The sequence below is a fragment of the Phascolarctos cinereus genome, unplaced genomic scaffold (assembly GCF_003287225.1).
Source record: "Phascolarctos cinereus isolate Bilbo 61053 unplaced genomic scaffold, phaCin_HiC Scaffold_3;HRSCAF=262, whole genome shotgun sequence".
NCBI lineage: Eukaryota > Metazoa > Chordata > Mammalia > Diprotodontia > Phascolarctidae > Phascolarctos > Phascolarctos cinereus.
Window position 1 is genome coordinate 251,113,939 of NW_027555736.1, and position 21,965 is coordinate 251,135,903.

The window sequence follows — 21,965 nt, forward strand, 5'->3', positions numbered from 1 at the left end:
ATTGGTCTCCCTGCCTCAGGTCTCTTCCTACTTACTCTAATCTATTCTCCACTTAAAGAGTTGTCAAAGGTGATTTATGTCATAGGTCTGACTATGTCACCTCCCTGGCTCAATGGAATTCAGTGGCTCCCTGTTACCCCTAGAATCAAATATAAATTCTTTTTTTTTTTAAACATTTAAGGTGTTTCCAACTTTCTAGTCTTCTTATACTTCTTATACTTGATACATTCTGTGTTCCAGCAGATTGGCCCCTTTTCAGTTCCTTGAACATTATACCCCATCTCCCACCTCCATGTTTTGCCTTGCTGTTCCCTGCATGGAATGCTTTACTTCCTCACCTCCATCTCTTAGTTTTTCTGATTTCTTTCAAGGCTCAGCACAAATCCCACCTACTCCAGGAGGCCTTTTCCAGTTCTCCCCTCCATCAGCTGCTAATGCTTTCCTTTCACTTTCAGAATCCCTTCCATCTACTCTGAATATATTTTGTATCTGCTTATTTGTTTATGAGGAAAAACAACAAGCTTTGTTTCCAACCCCTAGAGTATGAGATACTGGTGGTACATCCATGTAGAAAAGTCTCATTGACATATGGGGATGTTGGCTGGGAGCTTGGAGCAGAGGTTGGTGCTAGAAATGTAAATTTGGGACTCGTCTGCATAGAGGTGGTAGTTCTCCAATCTCAAGGAAGACAGTAGTAGTGAGAGAAGAGAAGGGATATTCCAGAGACTGTCCACCTTATGGGTTTTAGAAGAGAAACCAGCAAAGAGAATAGAGAAAGAATGTTTAAAGAATTAAAAGTGTTGTGCTGTCTCTGATTCAAAAAGAGAAGAGAGTCCAGGAGAGGGTGTCCAGTGCTATCAAATGCTGCAGAAAAATCAGGGAGAATGAGGACACAGAAAAAGCCCGTGGATTTAGCAAATAAGGTGTCACTAAATATCAGTTTGGGGAGATTACCAGGGACAGAAAGGGCAGTGAGGAAGTGTTTTTGTTGTTGTCGTGTCATTTTTCAGTTGTATCCAATTCTTCATGACCCTATTTGGGCTTTTCTTGGCAAAGATACTGGAATGGCCTGCCATTTCCTTCTTCAACTCATTTTGCAGATGAGGAAACTGAGGTAAACAAGGTTAAGTGACTTGCTTAGGGTCACACAGTGACTAAATATCTGACACCAGATTTGAACCAGCAAGATGAGTTTTCCTGACTCCAGGCCCAGCACTTTATCCATTGAGCCACTTAGCTGCCCATGAGAAAGTATAGACAAATTTTTTCCAGAAGTTTTGTGATTCAGGGGAGGAAAAGGATAAGATGGTAGCTAAATGTATTTAAGGGAAGAATTCTTTAGTACTGGGAAGAACAAAACATGAGTCCAGGTAGATGGAGAAAAGTTGGTAGAAAGAAAAACAGATGCATGAGTTGAGGAGATGACTGCTGAAGAAAGCTTCTGGAGGGTTTGAGGGGACAAGTAAAAGGATTAAGCCTTTTGCAAGGTGTGAGGGATTACTTCCTCCTTTGAGAAAGAAGGGAAGACAGAATGGTTATTGATGCTTAGCATGTCCCCTGGCATATAGTAGGCACTTAATAAATGCTGATCGATTGATTGGTGTTCAGAAACTCTGAGTCTGGAAGAGCAGGTTTGAGTTAGGTGGCCTCAGTCTTTTCAGCGAAGTACAGGGCTAGGGTATCTGCTAGAAGTAAAGGGGATAGAAGTGAGCTGTTGCCTTAAGGAGAGAGGGATGATTTGGAAAAGTTGTTGTGGAGAACGAGATGACAAGCTAACAAGAGAAGAGTATAATGATTGCTGAGCAGCAGTGAAGAACTTAAGATTTCGCACCATACATTTGTAGTAGCTAAATTTCATCACTTTCTTCATTATTGCTTAACTAACTGGGAAAATATAATAAATTATAATAAGCATTTATTAAGTGTCTACCATATGCCAGTCGCCGTGCTAGAGATACAAAAAGAAGCAAAGATAGTCCTTGCTCTCGAGAAGTTTATAATCTCATGAAAGAGCCAACATGTATATACACACACACAGAGAGAGCAAGCTATATACTGGATAAATGAGAAATAATGAACAGAGGAAAACTCCTAGAATTAATAGGGGTTGGGGAGGGCTGTCAGTAAAAGAAGACAAGAAAGAAACACAAAAATCTAAAGGGATGAGGATTGGCAAATCAGGAAGGGCAAAAGGCCTAAGGATGATAGTGGCGGTGATGGTGATAATAGTGGCTGGGGGATGGGGGCTCTGGATTGCTACCAGATGAATCATTAAAATGACAGACAAGGGGTTCAAGACTGTCTATGGAAACAAGCAATGGCAGAGCTGGGATGTATGAAATGAAGTAATAGGGAGGGAGTAAGCAACCAGAGATCATAATGAGGAGAAAGGGGATTTTGTGTGGGATAGAAGCGAGTGGGAGAAGTAGAAAACTTTGGAAGAGGAATGTAAGTTCCTTGAAGACAGGGACTATTTCACTTTTCAATTTTTATATCCCTGATACCAAGCACAGTGTCTTGGGTATTCGTGTGTATATATACACATGTGTATATGTTTATTTCCACATATATTTATATATTTGCTAAGACATGATTTTATAAGTGCAGGGAGCTCAAAGTATGGAAATTCTCTCCACTGTGCAGGTCAGCAGTTGATTTGTAATTTATAATCTTGAGTGGATTACCTGAGGCACTGGGGATGTTGGGGGGTGGGGGGTGGGATTGCCTATGATCACCCAGGACTTGAACCCAAGCCATCCAGACCCTAAGGCCTTATCATCTGCCTCTCCCAGCGGACACTTAATGCTTACCGAATTAAACTGGAGACAGTATAGTCCTGCATGAAGGTGAGATTTAAAGTGTAAGCATGCCAATGTGGGGATTGTGGGAAGCTGAAGATTGAAGGGAAGTTGAGTGTATCTCCTCCAGTATGACTCACAACTTCCTAAACTCTTGAATTGTTAGGGTGGGAGAGGGGAGCTGGGTGAAGTGGGACATCGTCCTGCTTCCCCTTTGGAGGACTAGAAACCATCCTATTACCATTTAGCCGACACAATTGACCAGATGTCCCTTTCCATTTTTTCTCCCACTTCAAGCACTGCTGTAGGGTTGTGAGAAAATGAGTAGGAAAGCTGTGCTAGCCTGTCTATTCCTTACTGATTTTATAAAACTTCATGCTATAAAACCCAACAGCTTTGACAAAGAACCATTTCAGAAGCAAGAAGATAATGCAAGAGAAGGTACAACCTCTTCCTTGTCCTGAGGGCCAAGGCTATGAACTTTCATTTGTACTCAGATGTAGCTCAGATGTGGACGAGCTCCTCCTTGTTCACACCTTGGCAATGCTTTACCCTTAACCGCTGATCGATCAAATCTATCACATGTTTATCAAGTGAGACGTGTGGGGCGAGCGCTGTGCTAGGCACCTACTACTACGAATGCCATGCCAGAGGAACTACTCCCGCGGATTCTCTCTCTGGCTTCAACGTGGTGCGCCATCTCTATCCCTTAGAGGTTGGGTCTGGCTTGATGATAGGGCCTCATGACAGGTATCATTTCCTCCATATATATCCATGTATCTACCCCTGCCCCTCCCCAATCTCCTTTTCAGGTAACCAAAATCCCTACAAGAGGCTTTGATGAGAAAGCATACCTGGCCTCCAAGCTGTTAAAGGCCGGCGAGGATCCCTACAGGCAGCATGCCTTCAATCAGCTGGAAAGTGACAAGATAAGCAGTGACCGCCCCATCCGGGACACTCGCCATTACAGGTATCAGCAGATCCTCCTTTTTCCCCACCAACGGTGGTAGCTGTGACCCTACACACTTATGCTTTTGGCCCTTAATTTTCTATTTGGGAAGAGTGGTTTGGGGACGATGGTATATTCTACCAATTATCAGTATTAAGACATCTGAGAGAGATAGGACTGGAAGCCCAGCCCAAGTGTCTAGGTAAGGCTGGAAGGCTCTGCTTACTTAGTTTTCTTTCTATAACCCTTATTTTAAGAAAATTCCATTCCCCCCTCCCTTTTAACTAAGTTGTTAAGAAGCCCTTATTAAAATTTCTTGAGTGACTTTTATTTATTAATATATAATGCAACCACTTTATAGACCAGGCCACTCTCTGTGATAAATACTGTTATGCCATAGGATGTTAGGACTAAAAGAGAACTTAAAGATTGTTTCTTTCAACTTGTTCACTTTATTTTTTAAAGATTTTTTGATGCCTTTTGTCTTTACATCACAATTATTTTCCACCCATCCCCCGACTGAACCCTTTTTGGTGACGAAAGAAAAACATCTAAAACAGAAAACTTATCTGTCCATACACGCAACATTCCACCCTAGTAGTTCCCGTTCTCTCTGCTGTGAAGGAGAAGATATTCCATTATCTCTCTTTCAGGAATTTCATTGGTTTTTCATTTACTCAGAATTCAACTTCCCGACCTCATTTTATAGAGGAGGAAGATAAGACCCAGGTGAGTGAAGTGATTTGACTAAGGGCACATGATGAAGTAGAGGTAGCCTCAGGTCGCCTATTTTCCAATCCAATGCTCTTTCCATTTCACTTTATTCTTTTCCCATAGTTGAACCATTCAACCTGAGCAAGGGGCCAAGGGGATAGAGGTCGTCCATTATCACCAGAACTATGTTAGTTCAGAGTCAGGCCGGGGAAGGTGGGAAATGCCAGGTACCAAATCAGCCCTATATTTCTTCTTATAACCTGGAACACAGCCCATAGGGAAACCAGAATGTGTGTACTGTGCAACAGAACCCTGCTGACAAGTTAATAGAAATGAGTATATTGGACCAGGTATCATCCCTGGCTACCTATTTGACTGGGTTTCCTCTTGGCCAAAAGTTGGCAGCCAATGGCAAATGAGATGATTTTTGTGTGATACAACCTGGTCCTGGGAAAAGCTGTAAATACATTAGGCAGGGGATAGAGTGCCAGGCCTGAAGTCAGGAAGACTTATTTTCCTGATTTCAAATCCTAATTCAGATACTTACTAGCTGTGTGACCCTGGGCAAGTCACTTAATCCTGTTTGCCTCAGTTTCCTCATCTGTAAAATGAGCTGGAGAAGGAAATGGCAAAGCACTTCATTATCCTTACCAAGAAAACCCCAAATGGGGTGACAAAGAGTCAGACACAACTGAAACTAACGAACAACAACCACTTTATCCATTTCCATTTCCTCCCCCATGGCCCTGAATATTTTCCCCATACCCTCAGAGCTCTTCCTAACCTTCATTTTGTTCTTAGCTGCCTGTGCTCTAACCCTTACTCAATTGTTAGTTGATAATCAGTGTGATTGGGTAGGATCATAGATTTAAAGGTGGAAGGGCCCTTTGAGTAACCTAGCACAAACTCTTCATTTTATAGGTGAGGAAACTGAGACCTGGAGAAGTTATGTGATTTGCCCAAAGTTAACTACTTATTGCAGAGTGGAGGTTTTAACCCAAGTGAGTGAAGGAAAATACTATGATAGATTTGGCCAGGTCCCCAAGATGTTGGGAATTGAGAAAGTGTCTAGGTGTAGGGTTCCAGGATAAACATCTATCCTAAAAAATGTCCTCAAAAGAAATTAAGGGAGAAGTTGATATGGGGAGTTCTATGCCCACACAAGACTAAGAGATATGCCAAAGGGAGGGTTAGGTCCTTCACAGATGGAATTTGGAAGACAACAGGGCACTCTTTCAGGATTTTCCCATATTGGAGACCAGGTGATAGGAAGATAGTGGAGAGAGATGAGTGAACTCTGTGAGGATGATCAGTAGACTTAAAACTTTGGCGTCTTAGCTCCGAACAATGCTTCTCCTCTGTCAAACCATTATTTGTCCTTCTCTACTTCTTCCTTCTTACATCTGCTCCCTAGTTGGTAGAAGGATGCTTGGAAAATGTTGTTAGGAAGACAGACACTGAATTTTTACACTCCATCACAATACATGAGTTGTGTTCTTGGCATAAGCAACTCTCCACACAAACATCCAAAGTTTTCCCCTCACTGCCTCTAATTATCCTTCATCCCTTCAAAGAGCATTATTTTTAAAAATATATTGTTGATAGCTTTAATTTTTCTATTACCCAAGTTTCCTCCCATATCACTCCCCTTTCCCCGCTTCCAGAGAGCCATTCCTCATAACCAGGGGCTCTTACCTCAGGATCCATGAACTTGTTTTTAAAAATATATTGATAATTACATTACAATATAATTGATTTCCTCTGTAATCCTATATATTATACTTTATGCATTTAAAAATATTCTTCTGGGGCAGCTAGGTGGCACTGAAGTCAGGAGGATCTGAGTTCAAATGCGGCCTCAGACCAAACATTTAACACTTGCTAGCTCTGTGACCCTGAGCAAGTCACTTACCCTCAATTGTGTAAAAAAAAATTTTTTAAGTTTAAAAAAAAAACATTCTTCTGAGAATTCCTTAGGTTTCACTAGACTGCCCAAAAGGGGTTGATGACACAGAGAAGGTTAAGAACTTTTGCTTATAACAAACGAATTTATAACTCAGAAAGCTGGGTCATAAAAGAATTTTCCTAAAAGAATCTTAAAAAGAAAAAGAAAAGGAAGAAGAGAAAAAATCAGCAAAACTGATCAATACATAGGAAAAACCTGACATTATATCCTGCATCTGTAGGATATACCACATATATACCTCTGCAAAGGAGAAGGGGAAGGTGGAGGAGAATTATTTTAAAGTGACTCAGGGTTTCTCCTATGCGGCTAACATGCTGGAGGGGCACTCCTGCCTTCCTGGCTCAGGCTGTTTTTCATGATAGAAAATGAGCTCAAAAATTGTTATGATGTTTCTGTCACTGTAATAAATGCTGTAATGAAAAAATAGTACTTGGAATAGTCATAAAGCAATTGTAATAAAAATGGCCATTAAAATGTAATCAATGTTGTCTCATTGGCCTAATAAGAGAGTAAATGCAGCTCCTGGGAAAAAAAAAAGACTGCCATAAGGATCAGAAAAGACTGAATTGTTTTTGTTCTCCTTGGCAGTAAGGGAGGAATAAAAACCTGGGACTGGAGTCAGTAGAGGTAGGCTACAATGTGAGTGGGAGGAGGGGCATGAGGAAGGGTGGGGTTTTTGGAGTGTCCAGGACTGTAGCTTCCTGGGTAGGACGCAGGATAGAGCAGTGTTTCTAACTTAGAGGGAAGTATGTTCAGGATGTGTGTGGTACCCTCTATCTCACTCACTCTGACACTGGGAGGCAGTGCGATGTGCTGGGCCTGAAGCCAGGAGGGCCTGGGTTCAGATTTACTAGCTATGTAACCATGGGCAAGTCAGTTCACCTGATCTTCGGTTTTCTCCTCTATAGAATGGGGATAATGCTACCTGTAGTAATTATTCAACAGTAGTTATGAGACTCAAATGAGGAAAAAACAAAATATATATATATATGTATATATATATATATGTGTATATGTGTGTATATATATGTATGTATGTATGTATGTATGTATGTATGTATGTATGTATGTATAAAGTGCTGAGAAAACTTTAAAACAACATATTTCAGCTCTAATTGCTAACCTAAGCCATTACACCAAATATAGTGCTCAAGGATAGAAAGAAGGCCATGGTTAATTTGTAAAGGGGAGGAGATGCAGATGTGCAAGTATCCACTCACAGCTCCTACCTGTACCACCAACTCTCAATGAGGGTAGAGAAATAAGAAAAAAGGTATAAAGATTTTTTTTGTTGTTGTTTGTAAGTGTTTTACAAAGTCAGTCAGTAAGCATTTATTAAGTGTCTACTATGACACTTACTGTGCCACTAAGTTAAGCTGTTTAAAGACAGGCAAAAGAATGATCCCTGCTCTGGAGGAGCTTATTGTCTAATGGAAAAGAGTGAAAGACTATAGGGGGTCATTAAGTATACCCTATTGCCCCATGCTTGGCCCTTTTAAGGAATCCCATTTTGTGGTTAGGTGTGGTTAGGAATGCCTGTAATCCTAGTTACAAGGAGGCTGATGCTGGAGGATCAGCTGAGCTCAGAGCTGCCATTGGCAAAGCCAATCAGATATTCTCATGGAGGTTGGCATTATTATGGTGGCCCTTGGGGTAGGGATGTACCAGAAGGGGCCAAGTGGGCCAGGTGGGAAAACAGAGCATGTCAAAGATCCCATGGCAATAAGAAGAGGGTTGTGCTGTGTCCTTCCAACTCTAGCGGGTCTGGAGAGAGAAGGGGAAAGAGAGAGAGAGAGAGAGAGAGAGAGAGAGAGAGAGAGAGAGAGAGAGAGAGAGAGAGAGAGAGAGAGAGAGAGAGAGAGAGAGAGAGAAGAAGGAAGGAAGGAAGGAAGGAAGGAGGAAGGAAGGAAGGAAGGAAGGAAGGAAAGAAGGAAGGAAGGAAGGAAGGAAGGAAGGAAGGAAGGAAGGAAGGAAGGAAGGAAGGAAGGAAGGAAGGAAGAAAAAAGAAGGAAGGAAGAAAGGAAGGAAGGAAAGAAAGAAGGAAGGAAGGAAAAAAGGAATGAATCCCTCTCTGTGTATGTGTTTGTCTTTCATTGTTTGTGCTGAGTGGTACATCTAAATACACTAGGTTTACAGCCTAGCTTCCCTTATTTGACATGTCTACTTCTGTGTGATTCATTCCCATAAACTTTATTCTGCACTTTCCATTTATTCCCTCTGCAGATGCACATCTGTGCACTATGCCTCAGACCTGCCAGCTACCAGCATTGTTATTACTTTCCACAATGAAGCCCGATCCACCCTTCTGCGAACAGTGAAGAGGTAGGGATCTTGGAGAACAGAGACTGCCACCTACTTTCCCTGTATGGTCCCATACTGATGGAACCTCCCCCCATCACACACAAAAGAAAACAAAAAACAAACAATCTTGAGAATGCTCAGGACCTCCAGCAAACTAGATGCGTCAGGAGGAGGTTGAGATAAAGCCAGACAGCATGAAGACGACCAGATGTGGGCTGGGGTGGGGGGTGGGGTGAGAGGTGTCCTGAAATAGCAAGAGTAAGACCCTTCCTTTCAAGAGTCAAGGCACAGTCAAAGGTTAAGACCACACATTAAGTGAGGATCAAGGTCAGGTTACCAGGGTAAAATGTGCAGGAGTCAGGATCTGAGGGGATGCTAGGGGTTGAGATAATGTACTAAGGGTAAGATCATGAGTTTGTGTAATAGGGGAATAGGAAGCAGGGCCCTTCTATTATATATTGAAATTACTTTCCTGAAGTAAGCTTCCTAGCCTCTTACATATGGGCCAACAAAAGGCAGAGCCCACTGAATGTGCTCGGGGGCTGGAGTTTCATTGGCTAGGCTCCGGTTACATTGAGATAGACAGATGCACAAACACAGAGGAAAACATTTGGAGATCTTTAAGCACTGGATATTAACAAGTATTTATTAAGTGCCTACTATGTACCAGGTACTATGCCAAGCAATGAGGATTCAAAGAAAGGTAAATAGCAGTCCCTGGCCTCAAGGAGCTCACAGTTTTATGGGAAAGATAATATGCAATCAACTAGGTACAAATAAAATATATGTATACGTGTATGTGAAATACATAAATAGGTAATATATACATTGGAAAAAATCAACAGAGGGAAGGCACTAGCATTGAAGGGGATCAGGAAAAGCTTCTTTAGCTGGGACTTGAAGGAAGCCAGGGAACCCAGAAGGCTGAGATGAGAAGGAGAATATTCCAGGCATGGGGGACAGGCATTGAAAAGACATGAAGTCAAGAGATAGAGTGTCGTGTGCAACGAGGCCAACGTCACTGAATCATCATGTCTGTCCAGGGAAGTAAGGTATGAGAAGAATGGAAAAGTAAGAAGGGGCCAGGTTATGGAAATTATTCAAGGCCAAACAGAAGATTGTATATTTGACCCTGGAGACAAGAGGGAGTCATTGGAGTTTATTGAATAGGGAGGTAGTCAAACATTAGGAAGCTCAATTTAAGTTTTAGAAAGATCAATTTGACAGCAGCAGGTCGGATTAGAGAGAGGAAAAATTTGTGATAGGCAGATCAATCAGCAGGCTATTGGAGTTATCAAGATGTAAGGTCATGAGTGTCTGCACAAGGGTTAGGGCAATGTCAGAGGAGAGAAGGGAAAGAGAGTCTTTACAAAGGTAGAATCAACAGGACTTGGCAACAGATTGGATATGGGGATTAAGAGAGAGTGAGGATGATGCCTAGGTTACTAGGAAGATGGTGCTGCCCTCATCAGTAACAATGATGTGAGGAAGTTTTGGGGGGAAAGAAAACGAGTTCAGTTCTGAACATGTTGAATTAAAGATGACTATAAGACATCTAGTTTGAGATGTCCAATCAACAGTTAAAGATGTAAGGTGTAAGTTGAAGATCAGGAGAGAGTTAGGACTGGATAATTAGATCTGAGAATCAACTTCTTAAAAACCAGGCCCAGGTACAAAGGTTAAACCCTGCTAGTTTAACCAATAAGCTTCCTTGCTGGGGCTCCAACCAAGATACCTAGGCAATCGTCAGGATAACCAAGACAGGTAGCCTTCCATCCCTCACAGGATAGGAATTCTTCATGATGCTTCACATATAGGTTAGAGAAGTTTAAAGCCTTGGAGGAGAAGGGATGGAAAAAGGGAAGAGGGACCATAAAAAAGAAAAAAAAACTTTATCCTGATTGATTTCTGACAGTTAGATCCTCTTGCTTCTTGAAAAACAGTTACAGGTCTGAACCTTTTTTAATCTTTTTTCTCTTTCCTTTTCTTTTTTCCTTTTTTTTTCTTCTTCATTTAGTATACTTGTAGTAGATGTTTTGGTGACTGGGCCTGGATGTGGCAGCTGTATGACGATCATTGTTGCCTATTGGCAGGAAGGCTAGTTAGGGAAAAGTCAAGGTAGCCACTCAGAAGTGTCAAAGGGATGGATGGCATCTCAGCTGTTCACATATGGCAGGCAAAGCAGTTACAGAATGATTTGACAGGTGAGCCTAGTAGAAAGAAAGGCTGAAAATAGAATTGGGCCTAGATATCACAATAGGATCTTCAGCTCTTGGGCAGAGCTGCCATGCTTAATGAGGACCTTCCCTTCTACTTCCTCCCTTCTTTAGTGTTTTGAATCGCACCCCTGCCAACCTGATCCAGGAGATCATTTTAGTGGATGACTTTAGTTCTGATTGTAAGTACCCAATTCCTTTTTCATGAGCTCCCTCCATCTCTCCCAGGGAGGTGAAATCTCCCCAACCCTTTGCTAGGGCAGTTACGGCTAGGCGCTTGAAAAGGGAAGCTTGGAGCAACATCAGAATTTTGAGAATCACCAAGAATTTCTGTCCAGTGTTCCTCTACTCTCTGTGGAAAGGCTAAACTAAAGAATCCTTAATTTGCCTTGAGAGCCTCCAAAGAGGCATTAGTAGTAGCAGCAGTAGTAGTAGTAGCAGTAGCAGTAGTAGTAGTAGTAGTAGTAGTAGTAGTAGTAGTAGTAGTAGTAGTAGAAGAGCAGCTAGGTGGTGAAGTAGATAGAATGTCAGGAAGTCGGGAAGACCCTAGACCAAATCCAGCCTCAGGTACTTACTAGCCATGTGACCCTGGGCAAGTCACTTAACCCTGTTTGCCTCAGTTTTCTCATCTGTAAAAATGAGCTGGAGAAGGAAATGGCCAACCACTTCAGTATCTTTGCCAAGAAAACCTCTTTTTTTTTTATAGAAACAGTCTGTGAATAATTATTTTGGTAAAATTTTATATGTTCTGTGAGTTGTTGCACAGGTGGATAAAATGATTGCTTTTTGTAACTGAATAAGAGTTGGGGATATAAAGTCGTCTTCCATGGATTTCCTGATAGCATCTGAAGGATACCTCTATGGGCAGACTGAATGACAGGGATTGGTTGTTACTTTTCCTCTCTCCATATGGCTTTAAATTCTTTCGCTGGGCTTTTCATTCCAAGTAGTCTGGAGATTAAGTATTTGGTATAGAGACACCTATTAAAAACATTATTCTTAAATTTTTGTGGATCATTGCTGTGTCTGTAATGATGCTCCAACTTCAATACAGTTTATTTGCTGAATTCTCAAGGCTATTTATTATAGTTAACATTAATTATAATAATAATAATAACAAGCATTTATAGAGCTTCTCCCTTCCTTCACCACCTCCTTCCCAAGGCCACTTAAAACCGCTGGGGATGGTATTCAGTTTTTCTCGTCTTTAAAAAAATCCACTATCTTTTTCAAGAGACAATATGAGAAAGGCAGCCACAGGATAATGATTAGAGAGATAGCGTTGGATTCAAGGAGACCTGAGCTCAAATAATAATAGCAGCTAGCATTTATATAGTGCTTTAACGTTTGAGCCTCACAACAATCCCGTGAGGTAGATGCTTTATTATCCCCATTTTACAGATGAGGAAACTGAGGCACAAGTAGGTGGCTTGCCCAGGGTAGTAAAGGGTCTGAGATGGGATTCAAACTCAGGTCTTTGACTGCAAGTCCAACATTTTATTTACCATGCCAGTCCCACCCCTAACATATGCAGAGATCTCGGGCCCTGATTGGACATTATTCTGCAGACCCGTGGAGTCATTCCTGGCCATCTCCACACCAATGCCTTCGTGTGTGTACTGTCCCCCACCCCCTTACCAACTGTAGCTACGTGAACACTAATCAAGTCAACACTGACATTCCTGGAAAGGATATGTCAATTAATTTGCTCTGACCTCCTGGACCAGAACATTCCTCCCTGGCCACTGTTCCCCTCTGTGTGTCCCTTATTAGAAAGTAAGTTCCTTGAGGTCAGGGACTACATTGGTTGTATTTGTATTCCCATAGCTTAGTACAGTGCCTGGCACATACGGACGTTCACAAGTATTATTTTCCTTCATTCACACTGGCTGTATGACTGTCAGGAGGTCGCTTAATTTCTCAATGCTTTAAAGTAGCTTGTAAGTTGCAGAGATGCTGCCAGTCCATGATGGTTAAATAAAATTACAGAGCCCTTTAAGGTTTTTGTAGCCCCTTTTACACATAAGATCTCATCTGATCATGATTTAAGGGAAACTTACTTTCTGCACCCAGTACCACTGGCTGCTGCAAAGCTGCCTTCCCAGAAAGAGTGGGAAGGAATGTAGGAGACACCAGTGATCTGATGTCTGGTTTTTATTAAAGGAACGTCAGTAGATTATTAATACCTTCCAGAATAGGAAGTGTGGAGACTACCATGTTTTCAATGTTAACCCTACCAGAGACCAACCTTCACTAGAGATCTTGAGTACCACCCTTTAAGCACCTCTGCTCTTTAAAGCCTGCTAAGAAAGGGCTTCATAGGCAGAGAGAAATGGTCAGACAGGAGCATCAGTGAGAGGTTGTGCAGCCCTGCAGGATAACCATGTGACTAGTTGATGTTGAAAGAGAAGCAGAGCTCCCCACCCCTTGCCCCACTTCCCCAGCTCTGACAAGAAGCTAGGTAATAGCTCTCAGAATATTCAAAGCTTTGTCTTTGCTGCTCATGCTCTGACGTTGTATGGCTATGTTGTCCTCACTTGGAACTCTTTTATAGCTGAAGACTGCCTGCTGTTGACCAGGATCCCTAAAGTCAAATGTCTCCGCAACGATCGGCGTGAGGGTGAGTCCCGAAGACTCCTGCTCCTTCTCTTTCTCCGTCTGTCCTTGCCCTTACCTCTTGATTCCAGTTCTCTGCGCTCTGATTTGCCAGACCTGCCTTCTCTCAGCTGAGATCTCCCGACCCCAACTTGGGCTTGAGCCCTAAAGGACTTGAGCCTATCTCATCTCGGTGGTGGGTGTCTGCTACATGCACTGTCTGACACACTCAGTTCTATCACTTGCAAGATCAGTTGGGGCTCCTGTCGTCTTTGATTTAGGAGATGCCAAGGGTTGAACAGAGCAAAAGTCCTAAAGTGGATAGTGTAGGTCAGTGGGTGACTGACCATGTCAAGGGATGTGATGAAATTGAAATGAGCCAAACTCTAGCTAGATCCTAGGGATATGTTACCAGTTCTGGCATCCAGTTCCTTATCTTGGTCATACTTTCAATGGCCATCTTTGATGCTCAAGCATATAATAAATAATAAAACCTCTGACCCAGAGGCAGTGGCCTCAGAGTTAGGGTAGGAAGGTATTCAGCTGGTGGACCTGTGTTCTACTCCTGGTTCTGCCACCGATATATAGTATGACCTTTGTCAAATTCTGTGCCTTAGTGTTTCTTTCTGAAAAATGGACCCAGTACTCCCTGGCTGGAACCCATTTAAACCTTTGGGTTTAGAAGTCTTCTTTTCTAAGGAACTTGAGAAGTTCTAAGGTTAGCAGCTGCTCTCATTCTCACTATCCCTCCTTTCCTCAATTGCAGGGTTGATCCGTTCCCGTGTTCGAGGGGCTGAGGTGGCAATAGCAGATATCCTTACCTTCCTGGATAGCCACTGTGAGGTGAACAGTGAGTGGCTTCAGCCCATGCTCCAGAGAGTGAAGGAGGTAAGTGTACCCACATGATGGGAGAGATGACCCAAGACAACGCACAATGATTTTCCCTATGAGTTGTAAAAGCAGCTAGAGGGTACCATAGTACACAGAGTATGGGGCCTGGAGTCAGGAAGGCAAGTTCAAATCCAGCCTCTGGCACTTACTGGTTGTGTGACCCTGGGAAAGTTACTTAGTTTTTATTTCCCTAAGTTTCCTCATCTGTAAAATGGGAGTGATAATAATAAAAACAACCTCCCAGGGTTGTTGTGAGGATCAAATGAGATAATTTTTGTAAAGTGCTTAGCGCAGTGCCTAACATATAGTAGGAGCTTAATAAATACATGTTCCCTTCCCCCTTCCTCCTTCTCCTTCCCTAGAAATTATCGTGGCTATGGGAGAAGATTAGAGGAGGCAGAGGACTGGGAAGGGGAGACTTCGTGGAGGAAATGGAACTTCAACTTGGTCTTGGACAGGGCTATAACTAAAGATTTGTTTCAGTGGGGCCAACACCCAGGGTGGGGGGCAGGGAGCTCACGAGGTCCTTTCCCTCTCATGGGCACCTACCTCCACCACTGGGCCCCCTGCGTCTTCGAAAGGTTGCCCTGGCCTGACTGAAGCTGACAGTGTCCCTAGTCATACACCTCTGGTCCTGAGAGACAACGGTGTTCGTATAAGTGGAGGGAAATGGTGTGGAGTGGGCTAGGCAGAGAGAGATTATGAGAGAATGAGCAGGGGAGGAATCAGAAAAAATCATGTTTCCCACTAGGATTGGGAGTGACCGTACCAAAAAAGAGGGGGAACCCACAGTGACTTGCATGAGCTTTCCAGGGTCTGTATAGTATGTGCTGAAGAGTTTTTGCTCGAGACCTCAGACCCCCAATCCCATCAGGGTTTTTCTTTCTCTAATAAGCAGCCTAAGCCTGTCAAGTGGCATATGGGTCCTGAGGTTTCCCCCACAGCCCTTTCTTTCCTTGGTGTCCAGTCTCTGTTTCCCCAGCAGCCATCCCTTTTCCTTAGCTCCTTAGTCCACTTCTGTTTTTCTCTAGGACTATACGCGGGTGGTCAGCCCCATCATTGATGTCATCAGCCTGGATAACTTTGCATACCTGGCAGCATCTGCTGACCTTCGGGGAGGTGAGTACAGCTTTCCTGGGAGCAGCCCTTGGCCCTGGAAATTGGAAGTCTCTGATTGGATGGCCTTCCAATGATTCCCTATGTCACTTCTTCCTTCGTGTCCTGATGATACCTATTATAGGGACTAAATGAAGGGAAAGTAGTACTTTTGAAGACCTGGCTAGAAGTTTGACAAGGATTGCCTAAGATAAAAGCTGTAGTGTCTATATCCTGAGGTAATTAGTGGTCAAGAAGCTGAGGGAAAGGAGAGGGAAAGTTGTTATTTTTATTCTTCTTTGCTAGTAATTATTGTAAAAATGATGATGACTTTTATGGCACTTTTAACTTTACAAAGTACATTCTTACAGACTGTAAATTCCATGAAAGAAAGGACCATGTCTTATCAATCTTGTCTGTTTACTCAGTGCCCTGCCCTTCCCCCCCCCCCCTTACCTTAGCTTCTTTACTGACCTCAATACTTCTTTGGTTAGCTAGTGTTCCTGATTCAGGAGAGAAATTGAGGGGAATAGAGCCAGGGGTATATGGCCTGGTGTCTGCTTTGTTGTGTTCTTTCTCCCTAACTACTTGCCCACCCCTCAGGATTTGACTGGAGTCTTCATTTCAAATGGGAACAAATACCCATAGAACAGAAAATGTCCCGGACAGACCCCACCCAGCCAATTCGGTAGGTTGGCTTCTTTCTTGTTCCTGGGCTGCAGATCTCAAGGGTAACAGGAGGAGTTCCCTCCCTCTCAAGCCACTGTGTCAGTAACTGATTTTTCCAGAAGAAAGAAGGGAAGGGAAGAAGGAAGGAAGGAAGGAAGGAAGGAAGGAAGGAAGGAAGGAAGGAAGGAAGGAAGGAAGGAAGGAAGGAAGCATTTCTCAAGCTGAGCTTGATAAATATTAGCTTACTATAGGCCAAGCACTGTGCTAAGCACTGGCACTGCAGATACAGAAGTAAGATACAGTCCTTTCCCTCAAGGACATTACAAAGTGAAACAGTACATATAGGGCAGTGGAGTGGTGGCCAAGGAGAAGTGCTTTAGTCTGGAAAGTCACCCATTTTGAGTGTAGCAATAGGACCATCAACTGATGTACCTTTTCTAGAGGCAATGGTAGTAATGGTTTGATTATAATTCTTTAAACAAGACATGGAAAGTAGGAAATGACAGGGTAGAAAATGGACAGGGTGAAGATAGAGACATGGTCCCAGGAAGTTCAGGGGTGAATATCTTAACTCCTTTAGGGCATAGTCTGTGGAGAGTTGGTTTGGAAGGGGTAGCAATAGCAGTGACAGCAGTGTGGAAAAAGAGCCAGGGTGAAGATGAGGACACATTAGTCCCAGGAAATCCAAGGCTGAGCGTCTTAGCTCCTCGAAGGCATGGTTCAAATGCTCTCTTTCAAATGATCTAGGCCCAAGTTCGGTTGAGATATCGGGAATGGACAATAAATAGGTAGCCTGGGTTTTTAGCAATGTGGGGACAAAAGAGCTGCTACGTGCATCAGTAACCCTACTTCTCCTTGGGAAACCGTGATGGCCAGCATGTGGGTGATGCTATAAGAAAGACCATTGTGGGGGAGAAGGTGGAGGGAGAGAGTGCTCCTGTTTTGTAGGCATCCTCATGGACCTTGCCTGTGGATTCTTTTCCCCTCTCACTCACAGAACACCCGTCATAGCTGGAGGAATCTTTGTGATTGACAAGGCCTGGTTTAACCACTTGGGAAAATATGACACTCAGATGGACATCTGGGGCGGGGAGAATTTTGGTGAGTTGGAAAATGGCTTCTGCCACCCTGACACTCAAATAATAGGGATGATAACAATAACAATTAGAACAGCTGACATTTAGGTAGCATTTTAAGGTTTGCAACGAATGAATAAAAAGACCAATTATTAAGAACTTCTGGGCCAGACTCTATGCTAGAAAGACTGAGAATACAAATACAAGACAGGCGCTGTCCCTGAGGTGTTTACACGGTCTGGTTGGTTGGTGTCCTTGGTGCTAGAAGACCCAAAAGACCACGTTGGGGTCAAGAACACCGTGTCTGACTGGCTGATCAGATCAACACAGGCTTGGAAGGCTCGACCACAGGCTGGCGCAGATAGCCATATGAGCATTTGGAGTGAAGATGTCTCTGACTTTGTGCGTCTCATGTTTCTTTTGAGCTACTGCAATTCTGCTTTGCTCATAGAGCACAGCTTCTTCTTTGATTCAGGCAAGCCATGCTGGGTTGTTCTGTGCCAGTGTCTCCCATGTCTCACAATCCCGTCCCAAAATTCTTCAGAGAGATTCATTTTAATTTTAATAATAATTAATAATTTCATTTTAATAAAGAGACAAAACACAGGGACAGCTAGGTGGCACAGTGGATAACGTGCTGGGCCTAGAGTCAGGAAGACTCATCTTCCTGAGTTCAAATCTGGCCTCACGCACTTGCTAGCTGTGTGACCCTGGGCAAGTCACTTAACCCTGTTTGTCTCAGTTTCTTCCTCTGCAGAATGAGCTGGAGAAGAAAATGGCAAGCCACTACAGTAGTATCTTTGCCAAGAAAACCCCAAATGAGGTCACAGAGTCAGACACAACTGAAATGATTAGACAATGAAACGACGAAACGCACGGGGATAGATGAGGTCACAAAGTGAGAGGTTGTAGGGGAGGCCTCAAGACAAAATCTTGGGGCACACCCACAGTTAAGGAGTGTGATATAGATGGTAGGTTAGCAATGGAGACTGAGAAGGGATGATAGACAGCTAGGAGGAGAACCAAGAGACAGCAAGCAATGTTTTAAAAACCCAGAGAGAAAAGTGCATCCAGAATGAGGTGCTGGTGATCAGTGCCAAGTGAAGGTAGCAGTTCAGAATGGATGAGGATCAAGAAAAGACCATTGGATTTGTCTGTTAAGAAATCATTAGTAACTTTGGAGCAGTTTTGAATGAAGTTGGGAACAAGGTAGCAAAGGGTTAAGAAATGAGTGTGAGGAGGAGAAGTAGAGTGTTTTTGAGGGTGAGAAGTGCTAGAAAACCCCCAAAGGAGACCATTTCAAGAAGGGGAGGGGATGTGATACAGAGCTTTGATCAAAGTAGCGGCCAATGGACGGGAGCCACCTCAGAGGAGTGGGAAATCTAGAGCCAACCAAGGAGATGCCAGCTGGATTAGTAAGAGAACTGTGGCTTGGGCGGCTTTCCCCCAGTTAATCAGACTTTGTACGTCTCAGGAACTGACCAACTGGGGTGGTTCGTTCCTCCTTAGCTCATGTCTGGAATATGCCTCCTGGACAGAGACTGGAAATGATGCAGAGGCAAAGTTATCCTATGTGGTTAAATGTTCCCCTTTTACTAACAGCTCCTCCTTTTTCTCATGGCTTACCTTGTTACTGCCAGCGGTCCAGATTTGGGTATTTATCCTGACTATATGTGTAATTCGTATGTGTTTGTACATATCTGGATAATTTTGCACATGTACACAAGTGTGTATATCCAACATGAATGAGTGAAAAAGATTTATTAAGTGCTAACTGTGGTGCACAGCAATGGGGAAAAACAGAAAAAATAGATCATTTTTACTCTCAAAGAGCTTACATTCTAACGGGGGACTTAACAGATACAGGAGGTTTCATCTACAATATCTGCACATGGTAAGAGTTGGGAGGGGAGGGGAATCAAGCTCACTTAACCTCTTTCTCGTGAGAGATGATGTGTAAGGGTCACTCCCCGAGTCCTAGGTACCCCTCTCTGACCTACTAATCGCTGAGGTCTCTTGCAGAGCTCTCCTTCCGGGTGTGGATGTGTGGTGGGAGCTTAGAGATTGTCCCCTGCAGCCGAGTGGGCCATGTCTTCAGGAAACGGCACCCATATGACTTCCCAGAGGGTAATGCCCTCACATACATAAAGTAGGTACCCTGGGGAGGGCCTAGGGGAGGATGTGAGGGATGGGGTATGGGGAGGGAACCTAGCAGTGTTTCCTCTAATTTCTCTCTTCCCATTTTGTTTGAAAGACTTGGTAGACACAAGTGATAGTCTGATCAACTTCCAAAAATAAGTTCTGGCTCATAGAGCAGAAATTGGGGTTAGAGCTACCATTCCATTCCAAGCAGCAGGCAGATAGGGATGGAGCAAGGAATATGGTAGATGTGACCTGTGCCTGCCATTGACCACTCTTCTCTAGGCATGGGAAATTAGAAGTAAAGCTCAGTCGGCACAATTCATACAGGCCTAGTCTGGACCAGTCCAGAACTTCCATCACTATTTGCTTTTCTAATTCTGGCCTGGTCTCTGGGGCACCATGAGTCACGTGACCCTACACCAACAGAGAACCTGTTAACTCACCTCAGGAGACATGAGATTAAAAAACAAAACAGGTCTAAATACCTCCCAACCCCAAACATTCCCTCTGTTGTGTTGACTCTAACTGTATATCAGCGTGTATAAGCTGGCTCAATCCAACATACACCAGACCCCTATCCCTCGAGTGCCCAGTGGAATCAGTTACTAGCCAATGCAGCTGTTTCCCTCAGCCCTGGTACTACAAGCAACAAACAGTCCTCTGTTCATACAGGACGGAGTGTCACCTGCATCGTTGTCTGCCTGTGCATCCTATAGTGCCCTCTTCTCTTTCCTGTAACAACAACGACATTCCTCTACCTTCCCCACATGCAGTCTCTCTAGATCAGTCACTCCTGCATAGCTATCAGATTGGCCCTGTGATACATGTGGTCCTCATTTCTTCTCGTTCCCCAGACCTTTTCCCTCAAAGTGATTCAGAAGCAACCAGTCATTTACAGGTAACTCCTTTGTCTAGAGTAGGGTTCTTAATTTTTATTGGAATCAATGGTGGTCTGGTGAAGTCAGTGGACCGCTTCTTAGAGTAATATTTTTAAATGCATAAAACAAAATACATAAGGTTACAAAGAAAACCAATTATATTGAAATAAAGTTTATTTTTATCCCTAGACCCCTGTGTGTGTGTGTGTGTGTGTGTGTGTGTGTGTGTGTGTGTGTGTGAGGGGTGTCTATTGACTTCAAATTAAAAATCCTTAAAGTCTTTAATAAAGCATCAGCTTAAAGACACCCTGCTCAGGGGTTCAATCCCTACCTGTGCCACTCTGCTTTGCTCTGACCCAAGCCTTGCTCACAAAGGAAATGAATATGATGGTTTGGTCAGATCAGTACAAACCTACACTCATTTCAGAAAAACAACTCCATGCTTATGTCATTAATGATTGTGAGTCAGTAGTGTTAGTAACATATACGAAAGACAACTTTATAAGGAAAATATTCGTTTATTCAAAATACTACATAAATGAAATCAATCCGCCTAGATACCTAACAGTGTTTTAACAAAAGTGTAAAATGATTGAAACCTGGTTTTTTAAGAATTTTATTTCCCCTGCTGATCCCAGCCCGTAATAGGACAGCTCCCAAGATATGATAGAACAACCGGTCTATACATCCCCCTCACTCTTGAAAGTCTTACAATGCTGACCTTCAAACAGACTTCTGTGCCCCTAGAGCCTTGCTTCTGTCTTTCCCTCACCCCCCTCTGGCTTTTTCAGGAATACCAAGCGCACTGCAGAAGTCTGGATGGATGAGTACAAACAATATTACTACGAAGCCCGGCCATCTGCCATTGGAAAATCCTTCGGCAGGTAAGCCCTGGTGGTGTGCCCGGTCATTGTTCTGCAAGAGGCCTCTGTGGAAGAGGTTGGGGGAGGTTAACACTGTTGCTGTTAGGTTGCACAGTGGATAGAGCGCCAGGCCTGGAATCAGGAAGATTCCTCCTCCTGAGTTCAAATCTGGCCTCAGATGTTTACTAGCTGTGTGACCCTGGGCAAGTCGCTTAACCCTGTTTGCCTCCATTTCTTCTATCTGTCAAATGCTCTGGAGAAGGAAACGGCAAACTCCAGTATCTTTGCTAAGAAAACTCCCCAAAATGAGGTCACAAAGAATTGGACATGACTGAAAATAACGAAAAAACAACCAACTGGCCTGACTCATCTCTTTAGTTACCCTCAATAATAACAGTCCAGAAAAAGTTCATCATTTTAAATGGCCAAAATGCAGCTCTTCTCAACTACAAATAACAAAGATGGAGTACAAAAAAAAATTACTTCAATTCCATAAGGTTTCCACCTTTTAAAATCTGCCCACAAAGAAAAGCAGATATATCTAGCCATTGGTGAAAGACAATGCAAAGGTACCTTCCTCTTTTATCTTGGACTATGAAAACCCTACTTATCTTTCAAGGCCTTATGCCTCCTCCATTAAGTGCTCTTGAGCACTCAGAGTAGAAGTGATGGCTCTCCTGGTATTCACTGCTATCACTCATATGGCAATGCCCATATATCACTTTACAAAGCAGATATTTGTTTATACCTCTTCACCAGTAGATTGGATTCTCCTTGACAACAGGAGAATTTCTTTATAGACAGCTATATCC

General features: G+C 43.2%; 1 protein-coding gene across 1 annotated transcript in view; it reads left to right on the forward strand.

Annotated features, from left to right (window-relative positions):
• GALNT16 (polypeptide N-acetylgalactosaminyltransferase 16) overlaps positions 1-21,965 on the forward strand; it is a 114,278-nt gene that overhangs the window by 76,647 nt on the left and 15,666 nt on the right. The window contains exons 2-11 of the mRNA XM_021004778.2: positions 3,611-3,768; positions 8,651-8,749; positions 11,059-11,126; positions 13,499-13,564; positions 14,306-14,427; positions 15,462-15,549; positions 16,129-16,213; positions 17,192-17,295; positions 19,293-19,419; positions 21,082-21,174. Of these exons, the coding sequence (XP_020860437.1) occupies positions 3,611-3,768; positions 8,651-8,749; positions 11,059-11,126; positions 13,499-13,564; positions 14,306-14,427; positions 15,462-15,549; positions 16,129-16,213; positions 17,192-17,295; positions 19,293-19,419; positions 21,082-21,174 (1,010 nt within the window). The remainder of the gene's footprint in view (positions 1-3,610; positions 3,769-8,650; positions 8,750-11,058; positions 11,127-13,498; positions 13,565-14,305; positions 14,428-15,461; positions 15,550-16,128; positions 16,214-17,191; positions 17,296-19,292; positions 19,420-21,081; positions 21,175-21,965) is intronic.